This window comes from Varanus komodoensis, unplaced genomic scaffold, assembly GCF_004798865.1.
Source record: "Varanus komodoensis strain SLA01 unplaced genomic scaffold, ASM479886v1 scaffold33, whole genome shotgun sequence".
NCBI classification, from domain to species: Eukaryota; Metazoa; Chordata; class Lepidosauria; order Squamata; family Varanidae; genus Varanus; species Varanus komodoensis.
Genome location: NW_025335817.1, coordinates 10,744,217 through 10,764,226, shown reverse-complemented (window position 1 = coordinate 10,764,226; position 20,010 = coordinate 10,744,217). Strand labels below are relative to the sequence as shown.

The following is a 20,010-nucleotide window of genomic DNA, read 5'->3' as shown; positions in this document are numbered from 1 at the left end:
TGCTATTGGAACATTTTATTTCTCAGTATTTATATAGAAAACAGCCCCTTGGCTTAAATGCTCCTGTGGTGATGGACTCTGGTGGGTCCGTTTACAATGCAATGGTCTGTTTCCCTCTTCCTTAACCAACCACCCAAAACCAGCTGTAGCTGCAGAGTGGATGGAACAGAGAGCACTTCCCCAGCACTTAAAAGATTAACCAGTAAACCAACTGAGGCCCTTGCTGTGGCTGAAAGTAAACAGCCAGACTGCCTCTTCTGTACTGGCCCAGTCATAGACTGTCCCTTGCCTGTTTTCCTTTCCTGGGTGAAGAGAGGGAATAGACAAAAGGATCCTTCCAGAGAGTTGGAACTGTAGGGGCTTTTCTGTGCTCTTCTGTTTGGAAGGGTGATGAAGAGGAGTGAAGACTGCATGCTCGCAATCTTTTGGACTGACGCTACATTTAAAAATATGGTTGGGACTGATCATTTCCTCTGACCTGTCTTCTCTGCTGGGCTGCTGCTATTTAGAGAGCTGTGTCTTCAGCATCAATCCGGGGCCCAAACAGCTTTTCAGCAGTAGCTTTGCCATCATATTTTGGCAGGGTGCCCCCAAAATCTGCTGGCAGGATATCAGCATCGATCTCATGGTAGAAAGTGTCAAGTTCATCACCGTGCACAAATACCTGGGTGCAGAAAGACAAAGGAAAGGGGCATAATTTGGCTTCTCTTTGTACTAATTTGTTTTGCACTGTTCTGACATACTGGTTGACATCAGCTAGTGGAAATCGAGGTTCGTCCTAGTCGTCTGCTCACATCCCAATTGTTTTGCCCATTCTCCATGGTGGCCTTGTGGTATGCACTTGCAATTCTGCAAGAGTGCCATCCTTTGGAACATGGCATCAGACACAGAGTTCAGCTCTTTGAGATTCTCAACCCTTGATTCAAACAAAACCATGCCTGTTTTTAGCCTGTATGGCTGAAAAGCAGGCAGGCAAACCCTAGAAATTAAAAACCTGTGATGGCAAATGCCTGTGCTCACTTTTGCCCTCCCAGGGTTGTGTCACATATGCTGCTGTGCTAAGAAGAGAAAACAAGCGTGCTCTGGGTGCTTTTGCAGTGTAACTCACCCTTTCCAGCAGCTTGTTCTTCAGGAAGGGCTTGACCACATTATAGGTTGTGGTGAAGTACCAAGGTTGATGAATGAAGTGGACGGCCTTGAACCGTGCTGGGAAAGAATCCTGGGAAAGTCAAAGAGCGTGTTACTCACCAAGCGTCTAAAGAGAAAAGTTGTGGGGAGACAGCAGTGATGTACAAGTTATGTCTCTGAGATGTTTGGGAGGTGGAGAGCACCCTCCTTTTGTGTTGAACCACAACTGAGCTCATCCCCAGCCAGTGGCTGCGCCAGCTAAAAGCTGCAGACCTGCCACTGTGAGTAGAAAGGGAGTGAGGCCAGAGGGAAGTGATGTGGCCATTTGGCCCCTAAGCTTGATGTGCTGCACCCCTGCCTTAGGGAGTGTCTGTCTCTGGCAATTAAGCCCAGTTGGCCTGTCTCCACAGCTTGCCAGGGAGGTCTGTGGACAGGTCGGTCTCACCTGTAGCATGTCTACCATCTTCTTCAGTTCAGAAGGTTTGATGCCGGCAGCCTGCTGCATGGTAAACCCCTTGAAGTTTTCGATGATACAGAAGCCATTGATCTGAGTCTCCTCATTCTCCAGGAGCTTCTCTAAGATCACACAGTAGGCACGGAGAATCTAGATAAAAAACGGGTGGAGAGAAGAGCGATGGGCAGTACTCATAACCATAATGCATCTGGGATCCCCTCACCCACCTTGGCATCAGAAGTAGCACCTGATGAGCCATTCTTAGCTTTGCTACTGAAGTTGTGTAGTAAAAGCCTTGTACAAGTAGAGTTCTCCGTGGTGGTTTCCCCAGGGGAAGAGGAGATAAGGTTAACAATGGCTGCTTGTTGTGATGGCGGTATATTTCCTGCACTACTGGGGACACCGTGTAGTGGAGCCAGGATGTGCAGGCACCCGGCAGTAGCACTTCCTTTATGGGCACAGATGCTGATGGCATCGCATTCCCTTCTCCCTTTGAATTTAGCTACAATTCCCAGAGCAGCTGGAAGGGGAGAATGAGCTTCCTCAGGAATTTACTGTCCCCTATAATAATACAAAGTATTTGGGGTTGAACTGACCATAAATGGGCAAACGAGAGCCATCTGCTGTACAAAAGACCAACTAACAGTGGAGAAAAGACTGCTAAGACAGATTTCTTGGTATGGGCACCTGAAGTTTTGGATTCTCCTTGGGGCTGTGCCTATGAAGACTGTCCTGATCAGGGGCTACTCTTCAAAATTGGCCGCTACAGCACTGCTCTCAGGACCAGTTGAGAGGGAACACCTGTGGGAGGGTTCCATTGCATTCATGCCCTGCTTCCCAGAAGGACTTGAATGGCCAGTGCGTGAACACAGTCCCAGCCTGATAGATTGGTTCCAGCATCATCAGATGATAGCACTAGCGAAGATGAAGCCACTTAAAGTCCATAGCTTGCAGAGCTGAGTACAGGGTTTGTTCTTGTTAGTCGCAAAGTCATGTCCGACCCATCACAACCCCATGGACAACATTCCTCCAGGCCTTCCTGTCCTCCACCATCCCCCGGAGTCCACTCAAGCTCACACCAACTGCTTCAGTGACTCCATCTAGCCACCTCATCTTCTGCCGTCCCCTTCTTCTTTTGCCATCTGAGCAAAATCTCACACTCTGTTCCAGATTCTCTGGATAGAATTGTGGCCAGCCAGGCTAGGAAGTAGGCTAGGTCAGGCTACTGCTTTCCGTCCTGCCTGTCAGAATGGAAAGCAGTAGGCCTCAGCCTTCCCCATCCCAGTTGCTCTCCAGGAATTTTGCAGGCTGCCAACCCAGCCAGCCTGAAGCATAGTCAGGAATCCTGGGAGTTGTAGTCCAAAACAACTAGAAAAAGGCTAGGTTAGATAGATCATAGGCACTTCTAGGGCTTCTCTGCATGAGGATTTTAATTTCCCACTTTACTGAGGCTTTTGCTTTGCAGGAGGAAGAATGGGTCCTGTTTCTGTGTTTTTCCTCACAGGGTTTTATTTTCTTTCTATATATTCCATTACAGAACCACAAGGTGGTGCTGTGGTATAGCAGAATTACAAAAATACACACACTTTTCATGTGTGTTCCCACAAGATCAGGAAATAATACCTGACTTTCCCCTCTTTAAAAAAAAGAAAAGCTGTGAAAATGGCTGCAAAACCCAGGAGAAGCCCTGAAGGATGACAAAGCACTTGCAAACTAGCATAAGTGGTGCATCATGAGTGCACAATAAATGCTTCATGTACAGAAGCTCTCAATTTTCACAAACATGGTTAAAAAAATCTGTATCATTGCATATTTGTAGATTTCAACCTGAGTCTCCTGGGTTCTAGGGCAGGATGTGAATCAGTGCACCTCAGGGGCTCTTTCAGCTGAGAGATGCTATGCAATTCGACTTCACAACAATGAAAAATATCCTGGAACACGCTTTCCCGATTAGATTTTGCAGCTATTAGGGATGGCAGGATGACTTCAGCCATCCTTTTAATTCAGGGCAGTTTGCTGGATTTCAACCTCCACCTGAGAAGGGGAGAAGAAAAGCGGGAAATGAACCAAAGGGAAAGATCATAGAATCAAAGACGTGGAAGGGGCAAAGGCAATCACCCAGTCCAACCCCTTGTCCACTGCAGCTTTTGGCAGCACACAGCAGGCAGAGTTGAGCAAGGACCAAGAGAGGGTGAGTGGATGGAACTGCCCCTTTCTCGACCCAGCCTCCAGCACTGGGGTGGGCAGCAGCAGGCAGTTTGGTGGCCATTCCTCCCAGCTGCATTCTGCAGGGTGCCCTGAAGTATTTTATCTTATCCGTGGCAAAGCACTCCAAGGCACTGAATTTTGCTTGCATGTATGCTACATTTGACTATTTCAGCACTCTGCAGTCCTAAAAGTGCCATTTAAAAAAATAGGGAGGGTGGACCTCCAAAATTCCTACTACTGCTACATTAGTCTGGTTCAGCAAGGAGATGGATAGCATGGTCCATATGCAGCCTTTGGTTGCCCACCCCTGCTCTAACAGGAAACTTTCAGTTTCTTTAAGCAAAGATGAGGAATGTGTGGGGCCTTCCAGATACGGATTGATTCTGACTTCCTCTAGCCCAGCCTGCATAGCCAATGCTCAAGAGTGCTGGGAACTGTAGTCTAGTGACAGACCCTTTCTTCACGAGAAGTTTCTATAAGGTGGCTGTTTGTGGTTGAGGCAAGCCCTCTGCTGTAAGATGCTGACCTCATCAAAGGTGATCTCCTCGTAATCCCAGTTCTCGATGTTGAACAGAAGCACCACCCGCCCGTATTTGTCTCTGTTGCTTAAGATGCCAGGGTAGCCAGCCTCGATGGTATTGCGCACGGCCTCAGGCGACAGGTTTTCAAAAAGTTCTGGATACTGCTGGCGGAAGTTGACATAGCCTGCAGTTAGGGAGGGAGGGAGAGAAAAGAAAGCAGAATGCCAAGCTAGGGAGGGGCAAATGAACCTTCTATGGTGGCCTTGTGGCAGATACCCAGCCGGTTGCTTGCACCACCAATTGACCCAAAGCTGAGAATGTTCCAGGGCATGCATGAGCTCTGCATCTGGAAACCATGCTTAAATCTATGGTGCAGAGCCTCTCTCAGCCTGAGGGCCAAACTCCACTTCAGGGAAGTTTGTGGGGACTGTATTCCAGCGGCTAACCTCTCCCCACCCAGTCCCTGGCCTCTTTCTTCCAGAACTGAATTAAATTCTCCATCCCCATTTTTTCTCCCATTATCCTCTGTTCAGGCTATATCAGGCCCTGTCTGCTTTTTGATGCCCTCCTGGTAGGCATGTCATGAGCAGAGCCAGCTGGAGCCAGGGGTCAGACTAGATGGCCCAGGAGATCCCTTCTGACTTGCTCTCTTTCTGCGTTTTTATATGTCTATGGTACATGAAAGGATTAAGAAATGTCAAAGCAGGCTTACAAAAACTGCTATTCAATTTATTATTCAACATGCTTTTCTAGCTTTTTTCCTGTACCAACCCACCCAGTGCTGTAAGAACCATTGCTTGTCTTGCAGTGTCTTAGCTCATGCTACGCATTGCAAGGGCATTCCAACCATCTTGTCCTACAGTGGAAGGGCAGTCATTCTTGACCTGTTGGAGCACATTCAGACTTGGAGCCCCAGGCAGATGGTCCTCCTGGCCGCACCTGCGCTGGAGGTGCAAGGCTTTGCTGCAATACGGACTTGACTTGTGCTGCCAAGTACACATGATCCCTGAAGCTAAAGTTAGGACATGTCCCGGGAGTGCCCAAAGCACGGCCTGCCAAGCCATTTGTGAAAGCACTGCCTGAGGTTTTTCAGGGACTCTCTCCCAAAAGTGAGGAAGCAAATTAAAGCACCAAAGCGAATGGGGAGGGGGCAGAATCATGCACAGACTTGTTACCCTGGGACGCCAGTGCGAATCTTCACCACAGCAGCAGGCTAGCCCTACTAGGAGAAGGGCAACTGTGGGGGCAGAGTTATGGAGGAAAAGAAGGTGAGCAGGGGGAGTGTGAATAGCCCATCCCCTTACACACTTCAAATTGCCTGCCCCTCTTTGTGTGTCCTTAGACGTCTCCGTGGCGAACTCAGGTCCTCAGCCCTGGCGTCATCATGTTGGGAGCGCTTCCAGACTTGTCCCATCGCACTGCTTCGTTCCTGAAGTTCACTTTGGGTGAACGGCATGTTTAGTCGCTGAAGTCTCCCATTTGCATCCCTCCCATGTTTCCCCGTCACTTTTCCCGTCATTGTTCTATCCATAAACAAAGCAGTCAGGAAAAGTTCCTCAGTGCATTTTGCGGATGAGTGCTAAAAGTCCTCTGTCTGGATGCACCCACAATTGGGATGCCACAATAAAACAAAGCATCTCTTTTCCCACATGCCTCCCATTTTAAACTCCACAGAGAACTGCCTAGTCCATCTTCCAACTGGGAAACCCAAAGGGTGCCCAGCAAGCTCTTTCGTGGCTGTGCACAGCGGTGTCTTCCTTTTGAGACACCCTTCTCCAAAATACTTTCTCCTGGTGACCAGAAATGTTTTTTTCCCCTTCCTCTCCAGCTTTAGCCAATCTTTTGAGATTGCTTTTATTTTATGTGGTATAATTATTTCATTTTATTTTTTTCTGTTTAATTAAAATATTTCTTCTTTGCCTTCCAGAGCCCACCCAAAGTACTGTACAACATCAGAAAACATAATAAGAGCCAGTGCAGCTACAGAAGTAGGCGGGGGGGGGGGGGGGACACACCAGCAAACATTAGTGTGTTAGTTCTAAACTGTTCCCCTTCCCAATCTCCCCCACCACCCCCATCTTCACATGTATCTTTGAAAAAGGCAGAGGCCGACCAAAGCTTGCAGAATAACAGCCTGGCTTAAACACCTCTCCCCAAACTCTCTCTGTATGTGTGTGCACATTTTAGTGGGCTTTAGTGTTTGTTTTGCTTTTAAATTCTGTTTAATGGCAAACTTGCATGTTTTTGTATCATTTTGCAGTTTGCTCTGAGTGTTGCCTTTTGAGCTGAAAAAGCAACACAGCCTTATTCAAGGAAAACATCCTCAGAGAAATAATATTCTTGCTCTTTGTCCTGCTCCCCTGCCACAATTATTTGACGATAAAATATATGAAGCTTTCAACATCCACGCATGTATATATTTTATATATATGTATACAGAGACAGACATCTGTGTATACAGAGGTATGTAAACAGTGCTGAGCAGTTCTGCAATATCCTAAGTCTAGACTACTGACCATTCCGGAGTCATGGGTCCTCCCTTTTTGGCCTTAAGCAATGTAAGCAGACCCGCACGCTTTCTGAATGGATCGAAACAAACGGGATGGGAACGACCCAGCTGGCTCATAATTCTCAAGCATACCTCATTTTCTGTAGCTTGATGTTTTGCCTAAGCAGTCAGCTATTGTGACAAGGCTTGGTGGCTAGTCTTGCTCCATGCTACCAGGGCTAGTTGTCTGGCCAGGTACAACATGTGTCTTTGCCCTTTCCCTTTCCCTATTTTTAAAGACTGAATACATAAGTGTCACCACCATAAAAAGGTCATATATACCCCCCACAAAAAAGGACTGTGCTTTGCATAAAATGTGCACATGCTGTTCTAAATGTATACACACAAACATAAAGACAGGAAAAGAGTCCATGCAGATTTTACTCCACTAGCCAAACAGCTATAGGGGGCGGTGATCGTCTCCATTTCTAAGGCCCAGAGTCAGCGCTGTCCAAAAATGTTCTCATGATCATGTGGCCAGCATGACATCATGGGGTGCTGTTTGGTTGCTAGCTTGGCATGACCCAGGGACAAGGCAGAGGGAGCTGGCCCCATAGCATGGCTTCGGACTGGCAACCTTTAGATCGGCAGCCCAGCAGCTCAGCGGTTTAACTTGTTGTGCCACTTAAATAGAAATGCAGTACCTCTCACCAAGGTGGGGAGGCCCACAGTCAGGTGCACGGTGTGCCTGTCTGTTCCCTCTGATGTCCAGGTGCTAACTGAGGACAAGCACCAATTCCAGGGGTTCTTTATCTTTAAACCAGAATTGGCCAAGATGGCCCTTCCAACAGAGGATGGCTTTAAATAGCTAATGGTCCTTGAGCAGCCTTTCAGACTCTGGGAAAATGGACACACAATCACCCACGTTCTCATACCTCTTAACAAGATTTAACTGGGAACAGCTGTGGGCCTGCGGAGCTTGGAACATGGGAACTCAGCTGCCAGGAGCCTCACCTTTAATCAGATCGTAAGCCCTGTTGATATCAAATTTGCGGGCACGGATGAAGCGGAGAAAGAAGGCCTCGTCCTTCCCCTTCACTTTCTCAGCCACCACCTTGCAGATATCCTCCCCCCCTTTGGCTCTCTCCTGGACAAGCTCCTGCAACTCTTTCACTGCAGATTCGCATCTCTCCGGCGTCTCATTCAGTTCGTCCTTGGCCTGCAGAGAGGAGGGGAGGGTAGCTTGGCAGTGGGCAAAGAGGAGGTACCTGGAGCGAGGCATTCTCCGTTTGCTCCTTCCTGGGAGAACCAGCACAAGCCCCTTCCCAGATAAGAACACAGGCCTGTCCAGCAGAACCACACCAAGGGTTATGGGGCCTGGGCCAGGTCTGATGTTGGGGCAAACAATTTGCATGGGAGCAGAAATAGGGGACCGTGTGTTGGGCATGTGAGTGGTCTTTCCCCTCTGTAATCCAACATTCAGCACCAGGGACCTATGGGAAACCCACAAGCTGACCATGAAATGGAAGAGGGTCTTGGCCCTGAGTCTCACGATGCCACTTCTGTGCTGAACAAGTCACTTGTCCTTACGATGCTGCGGACTGCAAATGTCCTTCCACCAAGGAGGCCTCTGGTTGGCATCACCTTGCAGACCTTTGTATGGGACCACCAACATTGGTGGCTTGCCACTCCGGGTCCAGCGGACCTTAGAGAAGGGCAGGTGAAACTTTTTCAACCCAAGGGCTGCATTCAATTGCAGAGACCCTCTTGGGGACCACATTTCAGTGGTGGGGGTGCCAAAGGAGGGAAAGGGATGGGATGAAATTTCTGCTACAAGACATGTTAATCCCTTAGGATAGCTGAGGGGAGGAAAACATGCAAAAGTTGGGAAGCCACCATTGAGTAATGATTGGGAAGAAGATGATGGGGCTGGGGACCCTGGACAAGCTGGATTTGTTGCACTACCTGAGGTTCAACATCCCTGCCCTAGAGAGAAAGGGGGGATGTTGGAGGGAAATGTTTTTCTTTGGGGGTATTGACCTATGATGACACATGCACATGTAGAATAGGAGTGCTACTTGCTGCAGATGATGTGAGCAGCTCTCTAACACATCTGGAAATTGCCAGATTAGGCCTCATGGAAAGCCTCATGGAAAGGCCTTGGCTCAGTGGCAAAGCACGACCTTCAGAAGAAGAAGGTCCTGGATTACTCTGCCAGATCAGCCTGGAGAAGATGCACCCCCTCCCCAGGTTTTGTTGGACTACATTTCCCATTATCCCTCACCACTGGCTATGTAGGTTAGCATTGATGGGAACTGCAGCCCAACAACAACTAGAGAGCATTACATCCCCCGCTTCTGAACAAAATGAACCAGTGGCCTCTCTCGGCAGCTTTCTGCAGGACCCCTCTTTGCCTCTGCTTGGATGTTTGGTGCCACCCAGTGGCCAAAGCTGGTCAGTGAGGTTCTCAAGGTGGAAGGGGCATGCTTAGTGATTGATAAAAGCTTACCCCGTGTGGAAGTAATTCACAGGCCTTTCCAAAGAGGATGCCACCCCGTGGCCCCATATGGCCAGAGGTAAAAGTGATCTATCTGCACCTCAATAGGCAACTGTCTACTCAACTCTCTACTTGCCTGCTTACAAACCATATATTCAAATCATAAAATGGACTGCAAGTGCAGTGGAAAAGCAGGTGATTCCAAAGTTGAGATGGGAAGCAAGGGGGCAGAAGCACCTCATCGGGGGCACAGTGTTCTCTAAGGCAGCAGTGGTCACACGTGTCCCCTGCTGTCATACTGCAATGAGTCACAATGCCTCCCCAACCTAAAAAAGGTGGTCTGCCAATGAATTTCAGCTGTGAATGAATACAGAAGGCCGAAGATGCCGAATGTTGCTTACATCCAAGCTAACTGTGCCAGCTTGGGCCCCGCAAAATAGCGGCAGACCACTTTTTGCCACCGCCACCACGTTTGACAGAACAGTGGTAGAATCAGAGACTACGGGGGACTCATGGGGAGGGGGCTGCACACAGTTGCCCACTCTTGCACCATAGAAGGCTCTCCAGCTGAGATATTCTACTCGTGGTGCCAGCACTAGGATTGAGGGCCATATCGCTTAGCAAGACCCTTTAAATGAAACCTCAAGAAGAGGGGACATCTTGATGGAGAATTCTATCTGGCGACTTTGGACACTGTTAGGGATTCCATGCAAAATGAAAGCCAGGATGGCCATTTATGCATTGCCAAAAAGAAGACTAAGGAGATCTAGTTGTGTGAAATTTGCGTATGGTAACTGATGCATACAGCTGCAAATTTAGAATTCTTATAAACAGAGGTACACAATATCTTAGAGATGTCAGTCTGCTGTCCATCTTCTCACCACTGAGGAGCTGCTTCAGGATAGAAAGGGCTTCCTTCTGCAAAGTAAGACATATGGCCAACCTAATACGAATGGTAATGATGGTAGGATGACTGTGTGATCTATTTTAAGGAGGACAATCCTTATTTGAAGGGCTGTTAGAAGATGCCCATTATCTCAGGGACTCCCTGTCTAGATCTGTTGTACAGAGAGTTCTGCTACAGGAGAGAATCTTGCAGCGCCTAAAAGACAAACACATTCATTCCATCATACCCTCTTGTGGATGATGACATGGACCATAAGCCATAGAGATATAGCAGAATAATGTGCTTTTCTGTAAGGTACCACAAGACTCCTTGCTGTTCTTGCTGCAATAGGAAATGGAAAGAAATCAGAGCAGGGGCCTTGACGTTGCCTGTCCATAGTGAACACCTGGACAGTAGACGAGACTGGTAAGCATATGGGTCAACTGGTCACAGATGGCCATCAGGGGCTGCATTTCCGTTTAAATGATAGCTATTCTTCCAAAATGAGTGTGCATGTGTAGAAATTAGCCCATCAAAATGTTAGGCAAATCTGTAGCCTTGTTTGTCCTCTTTTTTGGGGATGCATAAGAGGCTACCCTAAATGCTGTTTGGCTCCATTTTGCTAGTTTGGGGGGCCAACCAGATTGCCCCGCCACTCTCCAGAGCTGTGTGTAGGCCTTGAGTCCAGTATTTGGCCTTCTGGACCCTGCCCAGTGACTCCTACCTTTTGCAAGGTGTATGCTGGGATCTTCTCACACTTCCCGAAGACGTGGCCATGGTCCTTGGTGGTCAGGCGCTCAAGTTTGCTCCTCAGGGCTTGCTCCTCCTCTGAAACAACCCTAAACGTGCCAGTCTGGGGAGGGTGGGGAGTGGGGAAGCGAGATAGTGAGTTCCACATTAAGAAGTTTGCAGGGTCAGTGATTCTTGGGCCCAGACCTGAGACATTCTTCAGATATGCTAGCATAACACTGGAGGCACCCTTGATTAAAAAAAGATTCCAAATGTCTCAATCCTCATCAGGAGGGACAGGAACTTGAGGACCCAACCAGACATGTGTCAGGTTAATTAGATGAATGCTATGAATTAATGGAAACCCTTTTTGTTATTAGTTGAATAGGCATCCACTCCGATCATCTCCTGGCAAACAGATGGGGAAGAAATTGAGATAGTGACAGATTTTATTTTCCTGGGCTCCAAGATCACCGCAGATGGGGACTGCAGCCAAGAAATTAAAAGACGCTTGCTCCTGTGGAGGAAAGCTATGGCAAATCTAGACAGCACACTAAAAAGCAGAGACATCACCCTGCCAACAAAAGTGCGTATAGTCAAGGCTATGGTTTTCCCAGTTGCAATGTATGGCTGTGAAAGCTGGACCATAAGGAAGGCTGAGCACTGAAGAATTGAGGCCTTTGAATTATGGTGCTGAAGGAGACTCCTGCGAGTCCCTTGGACCGCAAGGCGATCAAACCAGTCAGTATTAGAGGAGATCAACCCTGACTGCTCTTTATAAGGCCAGATGCTGAAGATGAAACTCAAATACTTTGGCCACCTAATGAGAAGAACGGACTCACTGGAGAAGACCCTGATGCTAGGAACAATAGATGGCAAAAGGAGAAGGGGGCAGCAGAGAATGAGGTGGCTGGATGGATTCACTGAAGCAGTCGGCGTGAGCTTAAGTGGACTCCAGGGGATGGTGGAGGACAGGAAGGGGGTCGCGATGGGTCGGACATGACTTCGCGACTAACAACAACAACAAAAGCCACATGTGGAGGGAACCTGTGCAGCCTCGGGGTAGTGTGCATAACAAGGGAAGCATAACACTTCTCTGTCTGTGCCGTGGAAAAATGTTGCTTGGGATGCAAAGAGTAGCTTCAGCAGAGCTGGGCCATGAGGGCAGGACCGTTGCAGTGAGAGAAAGACAAAGCAAGTTAAACTCCTTGTCCTCACCCAGATTCGGCTCCATGTTTGTGAAGGCCTTTGGACAGGTCAGCTTCCCTGAGTCTCCTCATGCAGCAAGTCCTCCTTTTTACCACCTCAGCATCTTTCTATCCTTGTTACCACCTACTTGCCTGGCAGGCAAAGAGTTGGCAAGCTAGGAGGCCACAGAATCTCCTGCTCCTCCTCCTCACCACCTCCATCATCTTGGCCAGCGTGGACACCATGGGAAATTTAACAGGGCGGACAGTTTTCTATATCCATCTTTATATACAACTTGCCCTGGAGACGATTTGCTGAGCAAGCTTTGTCCAGCCACTCTTGAGAAGGAGGAAATTTCACTTAACATTAACAAGATTCACCATGATGCAATGCAAGTAGAAAGCAGTGGCAACTGGCAACCCAAATTCCTGCGTGTATTAATCATCCAGGGCACAACTTTAAGTGTCTTCTGAGAGAAGAATAAGTCCTGTTATCTCCCAGCATTTCCCAGTCAGTTATGCTGGGAGTTGTAGGACTCTTTTCTGCCTAGGGCATCTAGGACTGCATAACTATTGGCTTTTCAGCCAGTTCATTTCCTGCTCCACAAAATGTATTTTATCGAATGGTGGCTATTAATTCCAGGAGAACAAGGTGGGAGGGCCGAATTGGCATTCCACAGTGAGACCTGTTTGGGCTCAGGGCCTGCTAAGTGACTGTGGGTGCCCATTACTTCCCCCCGCCCCACCCCTGTCCTGCAAAAAGCAGACTGGAGCCAAGGATTCCCTTGTCTATTACCCACCATGGGAATAATCAGGAAAGTGGGGAACAGAACAGGGGAAGGAGCTGCAACTCAGCGGCAGACCATTCTTGTTACCTGTGGGAGGACCCATGTTCAGGCTGGAAAAGTACCCGCCTGAAGCCTGAGTGTCAACCAGACTGCACTAGCTGGATCAAAGGTTCAAGTCAGAACAAGGCCGCTTCCTAGGTTCTGATACGGCAGGATGGGTACTCACCACTGAAGCCATTTTTTCCGTCCGTTCCACACAGCCCCTGAAAGGCAGAATGCAGACCATTCCTGATTGAGACCTGTGCATGCTCAGCGCTGCAGAACGCTTAGGGTAGGGTGGCCATCTGTCCTCCTTCACAGAAGACAGTCCTCTCTTTGAAGGGCTCGTCAGTATGAGTCCAGTACACAGAACACACATGGCTAGATTTCCATTTAACACGCAGTGCCAATGTCTACATGTTCATCTCTCTGTATAAATTAGCAAATGCACTTACTATTCAGATCATGGTCTTCCTCCTTCATTTTTTTGAGAATTTATTTCTTTTCTTTTGCAGGGAGCCACTTATAAGTGGCTGAGATGAATTTCATTCTAAATGGGGAAGGGACAAAAGCCTGACAAGGACTCAGAGGGTGCCACCCATTTTATCCTGTTAGTCCTGTTAAATGGGGGAGGGGGAGGGGGGGTTAGGGTCACTTCTGCATAATCATACAAAGGAACTGGCTGCTATTCTTGTTTCGGCTAAAGAACATGTGCTCTGCACCCAAAAGATCCCAGGGCCCACCTGTGGCATCTGCAGGTAGGAAGCAGTGGAAGGACCCTTCCTCACTGAAGACCCCACAGTCTGTCAGATCAGCCAGTGCTGGATGGGATAGATGGACAACCCAACCTGGTAGAAAGCACCTTCCTGGGTTGTCCTAGCTTGAATGGATGGAGCCCGCCTTTCTGTGGAGTGCCAGCTCCAGGTTTTGGATGGCCTGTGGACAAGACGCCCTCAGTGGGCCCCTCCTTGAGTAAGTCTCCCTTTCCACCACCATCATGCCCAGCTGCTGCTGCTCGCAGCATTGCTACCACCTGCTTGCCTGGCAGCCAGCGGACACGCGGACTGGGGCATCTCCCATTCCTCCTCCTCTTCCTTACCACCACCACCACCACCACCACCACTGCCTGGGCCAGAGCGAAAGGTGGGTGAAGTATTAGGCTGCAAGGTGGAAGAGGAAGAACAGCTCCAGGTGCTTATGAAGGCATCCTTGTTAGACTGTGAGCCTAGGAAGGTGCCCAAAGGTGCTTTCCCTTGACGCTGGCAAAGGCAGGCATGCTCAGATAAGTTAGAAACGGAGGAGTTGAAGGAGATCAATAAGGTTATTCAGTAAGTCCAGCCCCGGGAGTGGGAATCCAAGGTGCTGCATTCAGCATGGCCCCCGCTGCACGAAGCAGTGGTGATGGTAGCAGGGCATGCTGAAGCAGGCGTGGGTGGAAGAGGCCCCAGTACTCACGGGAGAAGCTGGATGGTTTCCGACGGTCAGTGTGTGATCCTGCGGAGTCCTGCTCCAAAAAGGCAGCACAAGCACAAGAGCGGGCGAAGTCAGAAAGGGAGGAAACACAGGCAAAAGCTTTGTAGAGTCACCAGGTCGGGATTACACATCACAAGGCCATGCTCACAGCAGTGCTTTAATTAGGTCAGCACAAACCGGGCGAGGGGACCCTTTAAAAACTGCAAAATGCAAGAGAGAGATAGAGGGACAGCAAGTGGCCTTGGCTTGCAGAAGCACATGGGGGGGGGGGGGGCTGACGGGATTCTGGGACCGATTAGCCAAGTATAAAAGCTCCTTATTGTGTAACTGGGCCACACTCATTAGTGTAAAATACAGAGTACTAGGAAGGAATTTGGGGCGTGGAAATTGGGAGCAGGGAATGGGATGAAATGGAAGTGCACATGTTTGCATGGAGGAAGATGCAGTGTGGTCTGCATCAGAGGCAGGCCAGGCTGGACACCTGGGGGTGCACCCACAAGCCCCTGAGGTGGCTCCTCCACAGCAGCTGGCCTGCTCTGCAGCCTCTTGCTCTGGCCCAGAAGACAAGGGAGGGCAGGCAGAGGTGCTGGGTGCCCATGACATTCTCATGGGCTTCAGACCGGCCAGGCAAGCCTGTGGAAGTCATGATGGAGAGGAGGCAGGCCGCAGTGGGACTGTGAAGGAAACTGAGGCGGCAGGCCCATGGAGGGTGGCTTGTCCCAGGGCCTGGATGAGGGTGACTGGCAGAATACAGCACAGGTGTGCAAAAGGCAGATCTGGTAGAGGAAACTGGTAGATTTCTGGATGGTTTCCAGTGGCAGATTGGCCAGGATTTCTGACTCCCAGGTGTTTAGGAACAAGATGACGCCCACCTCTACCCTAAATTCTACTGCTGAAATGAAGATAGTAGTTTGGGGAGGTATGGAAGTATTTTCATTTTTTGTATTTTACTGTAAGTATGTTTGTGTAAGAAGGCTGAGCCCTGCTTCGTTCTCATTCTTAAAATCAGTTCTGGATCTCAGAATTATTAACATGTGTATCTTTTGCACCATCCTCTGCCTGGTGGATCTAGTAAAATGCAGAGTCGGTCCTGCCAGCATGAAGTCTGCCCAGTCCTAGGAAGAGATCGCACTGACCTCGGGAAAAGTGGTTTCCTGCTAGGGATGTGGGAGACTCCTGCTATAACAGATGTGGCGTAAGTAGCAGTGGGGATTGTGTGCCCTTCCAGCTGTTGTTGGACTGCATCTCCCATCAGCTCTAGCCATCATAGCCAATGGTGGAGGATAATGGGATTTATAGTCCAACAATTTTGCTTCAGCTAGCTCTGGATGAAGCAGTTCAGCTGTTTTAGTAAACACTAGAATTACCAAGAAGAAAAGCTTATTAATAAAGAATAATCCTTGATGACAATACTTACAATAAGAAGTGAGTTTAGTGCTCCTTGTTCAGGATTTCCAACTCTCCACTGGGAAGTGTAGCCTTCCAACCCATTTTAATGCCCATTCCCTGACCACAGCAGTTTGTTGGCATTGTGACAACCAAGCACACTCGATCCCCACTGAGCTGTTTCAGGGGTCTCCTCTCATTTGAGGTATTTTCCCCTGAAATACTTATTTGTATTTCTGCAAATCTCACTATTTCCCCAATCCTGTAAAAACTTTGTCTTGTAGTTAGGGTTGTGATGCTATTTTGGCTACTTAAGCAACACTGCTGTGGCCTGATAAGTGGAAATAGAAGGATGGATAATAAAGTTCTGGAGAATATTGTAGGGCCAAGCCCTGTGATTTCCTTCCTCTCATTAACCCCATTCACACAACACAACAAGACAGCATAATGGCTGATTGTGAGTTGTTTTTGAATCATAGGCTGTTGTGTTGTATGAAACCAACAATACAAGAAACTGTGGTTGGTTAATCATGAACAGCTCAACAACAAACCATGGGTCTTTTTGTGGGTTGTTTGTCTTTAACAAACCATTGATTGTTAGCAAAGTAGGGTTCATACAACAAGCCACAATTCATCAACAGCCCACACTCAACCCAAACTCTGGCTTGCTATGTATAGGAACCCAGCCTGTTCTGTTCTCCTGCACTGAGATGGGTCTTGTCATTGAACATAGAAACAAAGCAAGTCAGAAGTGACCTCCCAGGCCATCTAGCCTGACCCCTGGTTCCAGCTGGCTCTGTTCATGTAATGCCTAACATGTGGTTGTCCAATCTTTCCTTGAACACCATCAGTGATGGGGCCACAACCACATCCGTTGGAAGCCCATTCAGGGGTCTAACTGTCAGGAAGTACTTCCTGACATCCAGCCTGAAGCCTGGTTCTTTGAGCTTTGCCCCACTGGAATGCATCCTGCCCTCCACTGCAGGGAAGAACAGGTCATGGCCCTCCTCCACATGACATCCCCTCACAGATCTATAAGTTGCTAAAAGATCCCCTCAGAGTTTCCTCCCCTCCAGGCTGAAAAGACCTAGTTCCTCAATCTCTCCTCTTATGTCATCCCTCCCAACCCAGCTACCATTCTTGCAACTCTGCACTGAACCGATTCTAACCTAGTTATGTCTCTTAATGTGGAACCCAGAGCTGGATGCAATACTCCAGTTGTGGCTGCACCAGAGTCATGTAGAGTGGTATCATCACCTCCCTAGATCTGAAAACCACTCTTCTGGCTATACATCCAATGGTGGCATTTTCCTTCTTAACCACTGCGTCACACTGCTGGCTCATGTTCAGCCTGCTGTCGACAAGTACCCCAAAATCCCTTTCATAAGTGCTGCTCTCCAGCCACTTCTCCCCTACCCTGTACCCGTGACATCTATTCCTGTGTCCCAAGTGCCAGACCTTGCACTTATCCACATTGAATGCCATCCTGTTTTCCTCTGTCCACTTCCACAGCCTGTCCAGATCCTTCTGGATCTGGTTCACCTGTTCCTCAGTTGTGGCCACTGTCCCCACTTTCGTATCATCTGCAAATTTAGTCACCAAAGCTCAGGCTTCTGTGGAAAGCTTCAAAACTAAACTGTATGCTGCTGCAGAGCGGCCACATTGGTTAATCCCTGCTTCTTAAATTCAGCTTAAAATCATCTCATGGAACAAAGGCTTCCCCTTGTTTCTGGGTGCATATGGGGCTTGTCATTAATTATCAAAGGTACACGTGTGATCCATGATCCAGGAAGAAAAGAACAACTTGCATGGGGAATAATAAGAATGGTCTGTTCCTGGCTGCTCTTGAATGGGCCTTCTGTTTGAGTTCGTAACTGAAAAGTCACTCAAGGGTTATATTGGAGCAAACATTATGTAAATGACATGCCTAATGATGAGATTGTTCTTCAGACTGAGGCTGAATGAGGTCAAGGCAACAGCAGTCCAGGGAGTTGCAGGGTGCAGGTTACCCACTTATGCATCACCAAAAACCAGGGAAAGCACTATAAAAAATGGGGCAAAGGAAACACGGTGTTGCATAAAGTCTGGCTGTGCACACCCTATAGGTACAGATGCACGTTTGGAAGCATATCTCTCATTTAAATAGAAATGCAGTTCAGTTTCTGTGGAGCAGAAGGCAAGCGTAGCTGCCTGCCCAGTTTGCAACTGCTGATGGGCAACTTCGAATTTTTTGAGAGTTCTTTCAAACTGGAAATAACACTGGGCTCCCCTTCAGGCAACCTGCAGCCCTCCAGGCGTTTTGACATTAGCCAGCAAAGTGATGGTGAGGGATTGCGGGAGCTGTAACCAAAACATCTGGAGGGGCACAAGTCGCTCACTATTAAGATAGCAGATGCCTGCAAGCAGAGAACCCAGAGCAGAGAGCCCTCCTCTGTCAAGGAGAACACATGGCCACCCATTGCTGATATGGCTGGCGTTCATGACCGGCCGAATGGCAGGGCAGGGCGAGCCTGACAGAAAGACTGCTTATGAGGGATGCCTTCTATTTTTCTGACCTCTCTTCTCATAAATCACCGCCCCTATGATCGTCCCTGGTTTTGCCTTTTAGGGATTGTTGGTAACACCCTTTCCTTTCCCTCAGAAGAACAAATGCACCAGGCAACAGAGAGTTCTTTTTGATGCTTTATCGCAATAACTGGAGTTCCAGAATTTCCTTTCCCTTGCCAGCTGGCCAAGCACATGTTCACCTCCCATATTTATGCCCTTTCCCCAGCCGCTTCTTCCCTCCTCTTTTTCCCTCATTGGCCAGGGTACTGGGAGGTTACAGTCTTTTTCCTCCACCTATTCCATGCTGCTCCAATACCTGTTCTTCCCTCCCACTTTGTTCCTCCCAGGTGAATTATAATGAGCTTATTTCCTATGCAGGGTGTGTTTATGAATAGTCATGAGGTCACTGAGCAAGGGTCCTGCTATCTTGTCTATGTGCCAGTTCCCTCCTGCCATCTGATCCTGGCCGCCTCCTCCAATGGCTAAGCAATTTTTTGTGTTACATTCTTACTCTTCCTGTTTCCTTGTTTCAAATCATCCTTTCATCGCTATAAATGCTGTCCTGACTTCTCACATTCCTTTCCCAGGGTTCCACTTTCTTTCTCCAGTCTCTATAAATTGTATCTCTAGCTGTGGGGGAAGCCAATGCTGCTGCATGTTCCAGGTGTACTTGCATTGAAACTGAAGTGCCATGCAATTGCTCATTGCTTCCCTGTCTAAACAGTCAGCGGATTATACCCTAATATATTTTTTAAACATCTTATTCATTTATTACTTTTCTATACCACTCAATGGTCAAAGGTAGTGGCTCACAAGAATTAAAGCCATAAAACACATCATGGTAAAATATAGTAGAGATGTGAAACTCCAGTGTAAGATGCAAAAACACGTAACCTGTGAAATAGCCTCCAAACTGTTGTGCAGAAATTCCAGTCCATGAAAGCTCATACCAGGCTCCCTCGATCAGCACCTTCTAGATGTGTTGCCTCCAACTTCCATCCACCCATCAGTAGGGTATGTGTAGGCTTGCTGAGGATGATGGCTATTGTAGGCCAGTGCAAATGGAAAGCCACCTGCTTAAAGCAAGCAAATAATTAAGGTGAGTTTATGAACCACAGGGCTCTAGTTAGAGGCAGTGTTGTGTAGTGGTTATACTCCTGTGCACGGACTCAGTCCCCACTTGGCCATCAAGCTCACAGGGTGACTTCGGGTCAGTCCCTTGCTTTCACCCTAACCTACCTCACAGGATTTCTGTAAGGATAAGATGGAGAGCGGGAGGACCGTGCAAACTGCCCTGCGGAGGGCCTTCCAATTCAGGGGTGTAAATGTAACAGATAACTGATCACTGAGAGGCATCAGCTCTGGATGATCGGAGCTCGAAGCCACCGGCTGGAGCGGGGAGCGCCCGCAGGAACAAACCGGTCACAAAGACGTGCACTGAACTACGGAGGAGACCACGACACGCGCTCCGTTTCGGGAGCCACACTAAGGTGCACAAATCGCCTGGGCTCAGGCGGACGCGAAGCCCCTTCCGCGCTGCGCCACGGCACCGCCCTGCGCCTTTCCCGCCAGGCGAAGGAACCCGGAAGTTGCGAAGGGGGTCGCCTCTGCCGCCTATGGCAAAGGAAGTTGGTGCGAGAGGGCGGGCTCTGCTGCTCCGGGCAACGCCGAGCGGTTCC

At 48.6% G+C, this 20,010-nt stretch overlaps 1 protein-coding gene across 1 annotated transcript; it reads right to left on the bottom strand.

The window, feature by feature from the left end:
* Positions 1-19,844, bottom strand: RLBP1 (retinaldehyde binding protein 1). Its single transcript, XM_044439027.1, has 8 exons — positions 19,571-19,844; positions 19,282-19,407; positions 10,907-11,035; positions 7,814-8,018; positions 4,317-4,495; positions 1,574-1,732; positions 1,109-1,219; positions 1-664 (listed from the first exon to the last, which is right to left on the bottom strand). The coding sequence occupies exons 1-8, from the start codon at positions 19,685-19,687 to the stop codon at positions 506-508; spliced, it is 1,185 nt and encodes a 394-aa protein (XP_044294962.1). The 5' UTR covers positions 19,688-19,844; the 3' UTR covers positions 1-505.
* Between the last annotated feature and the right edge of the window lie 166 nt (positions 19,845-20,010).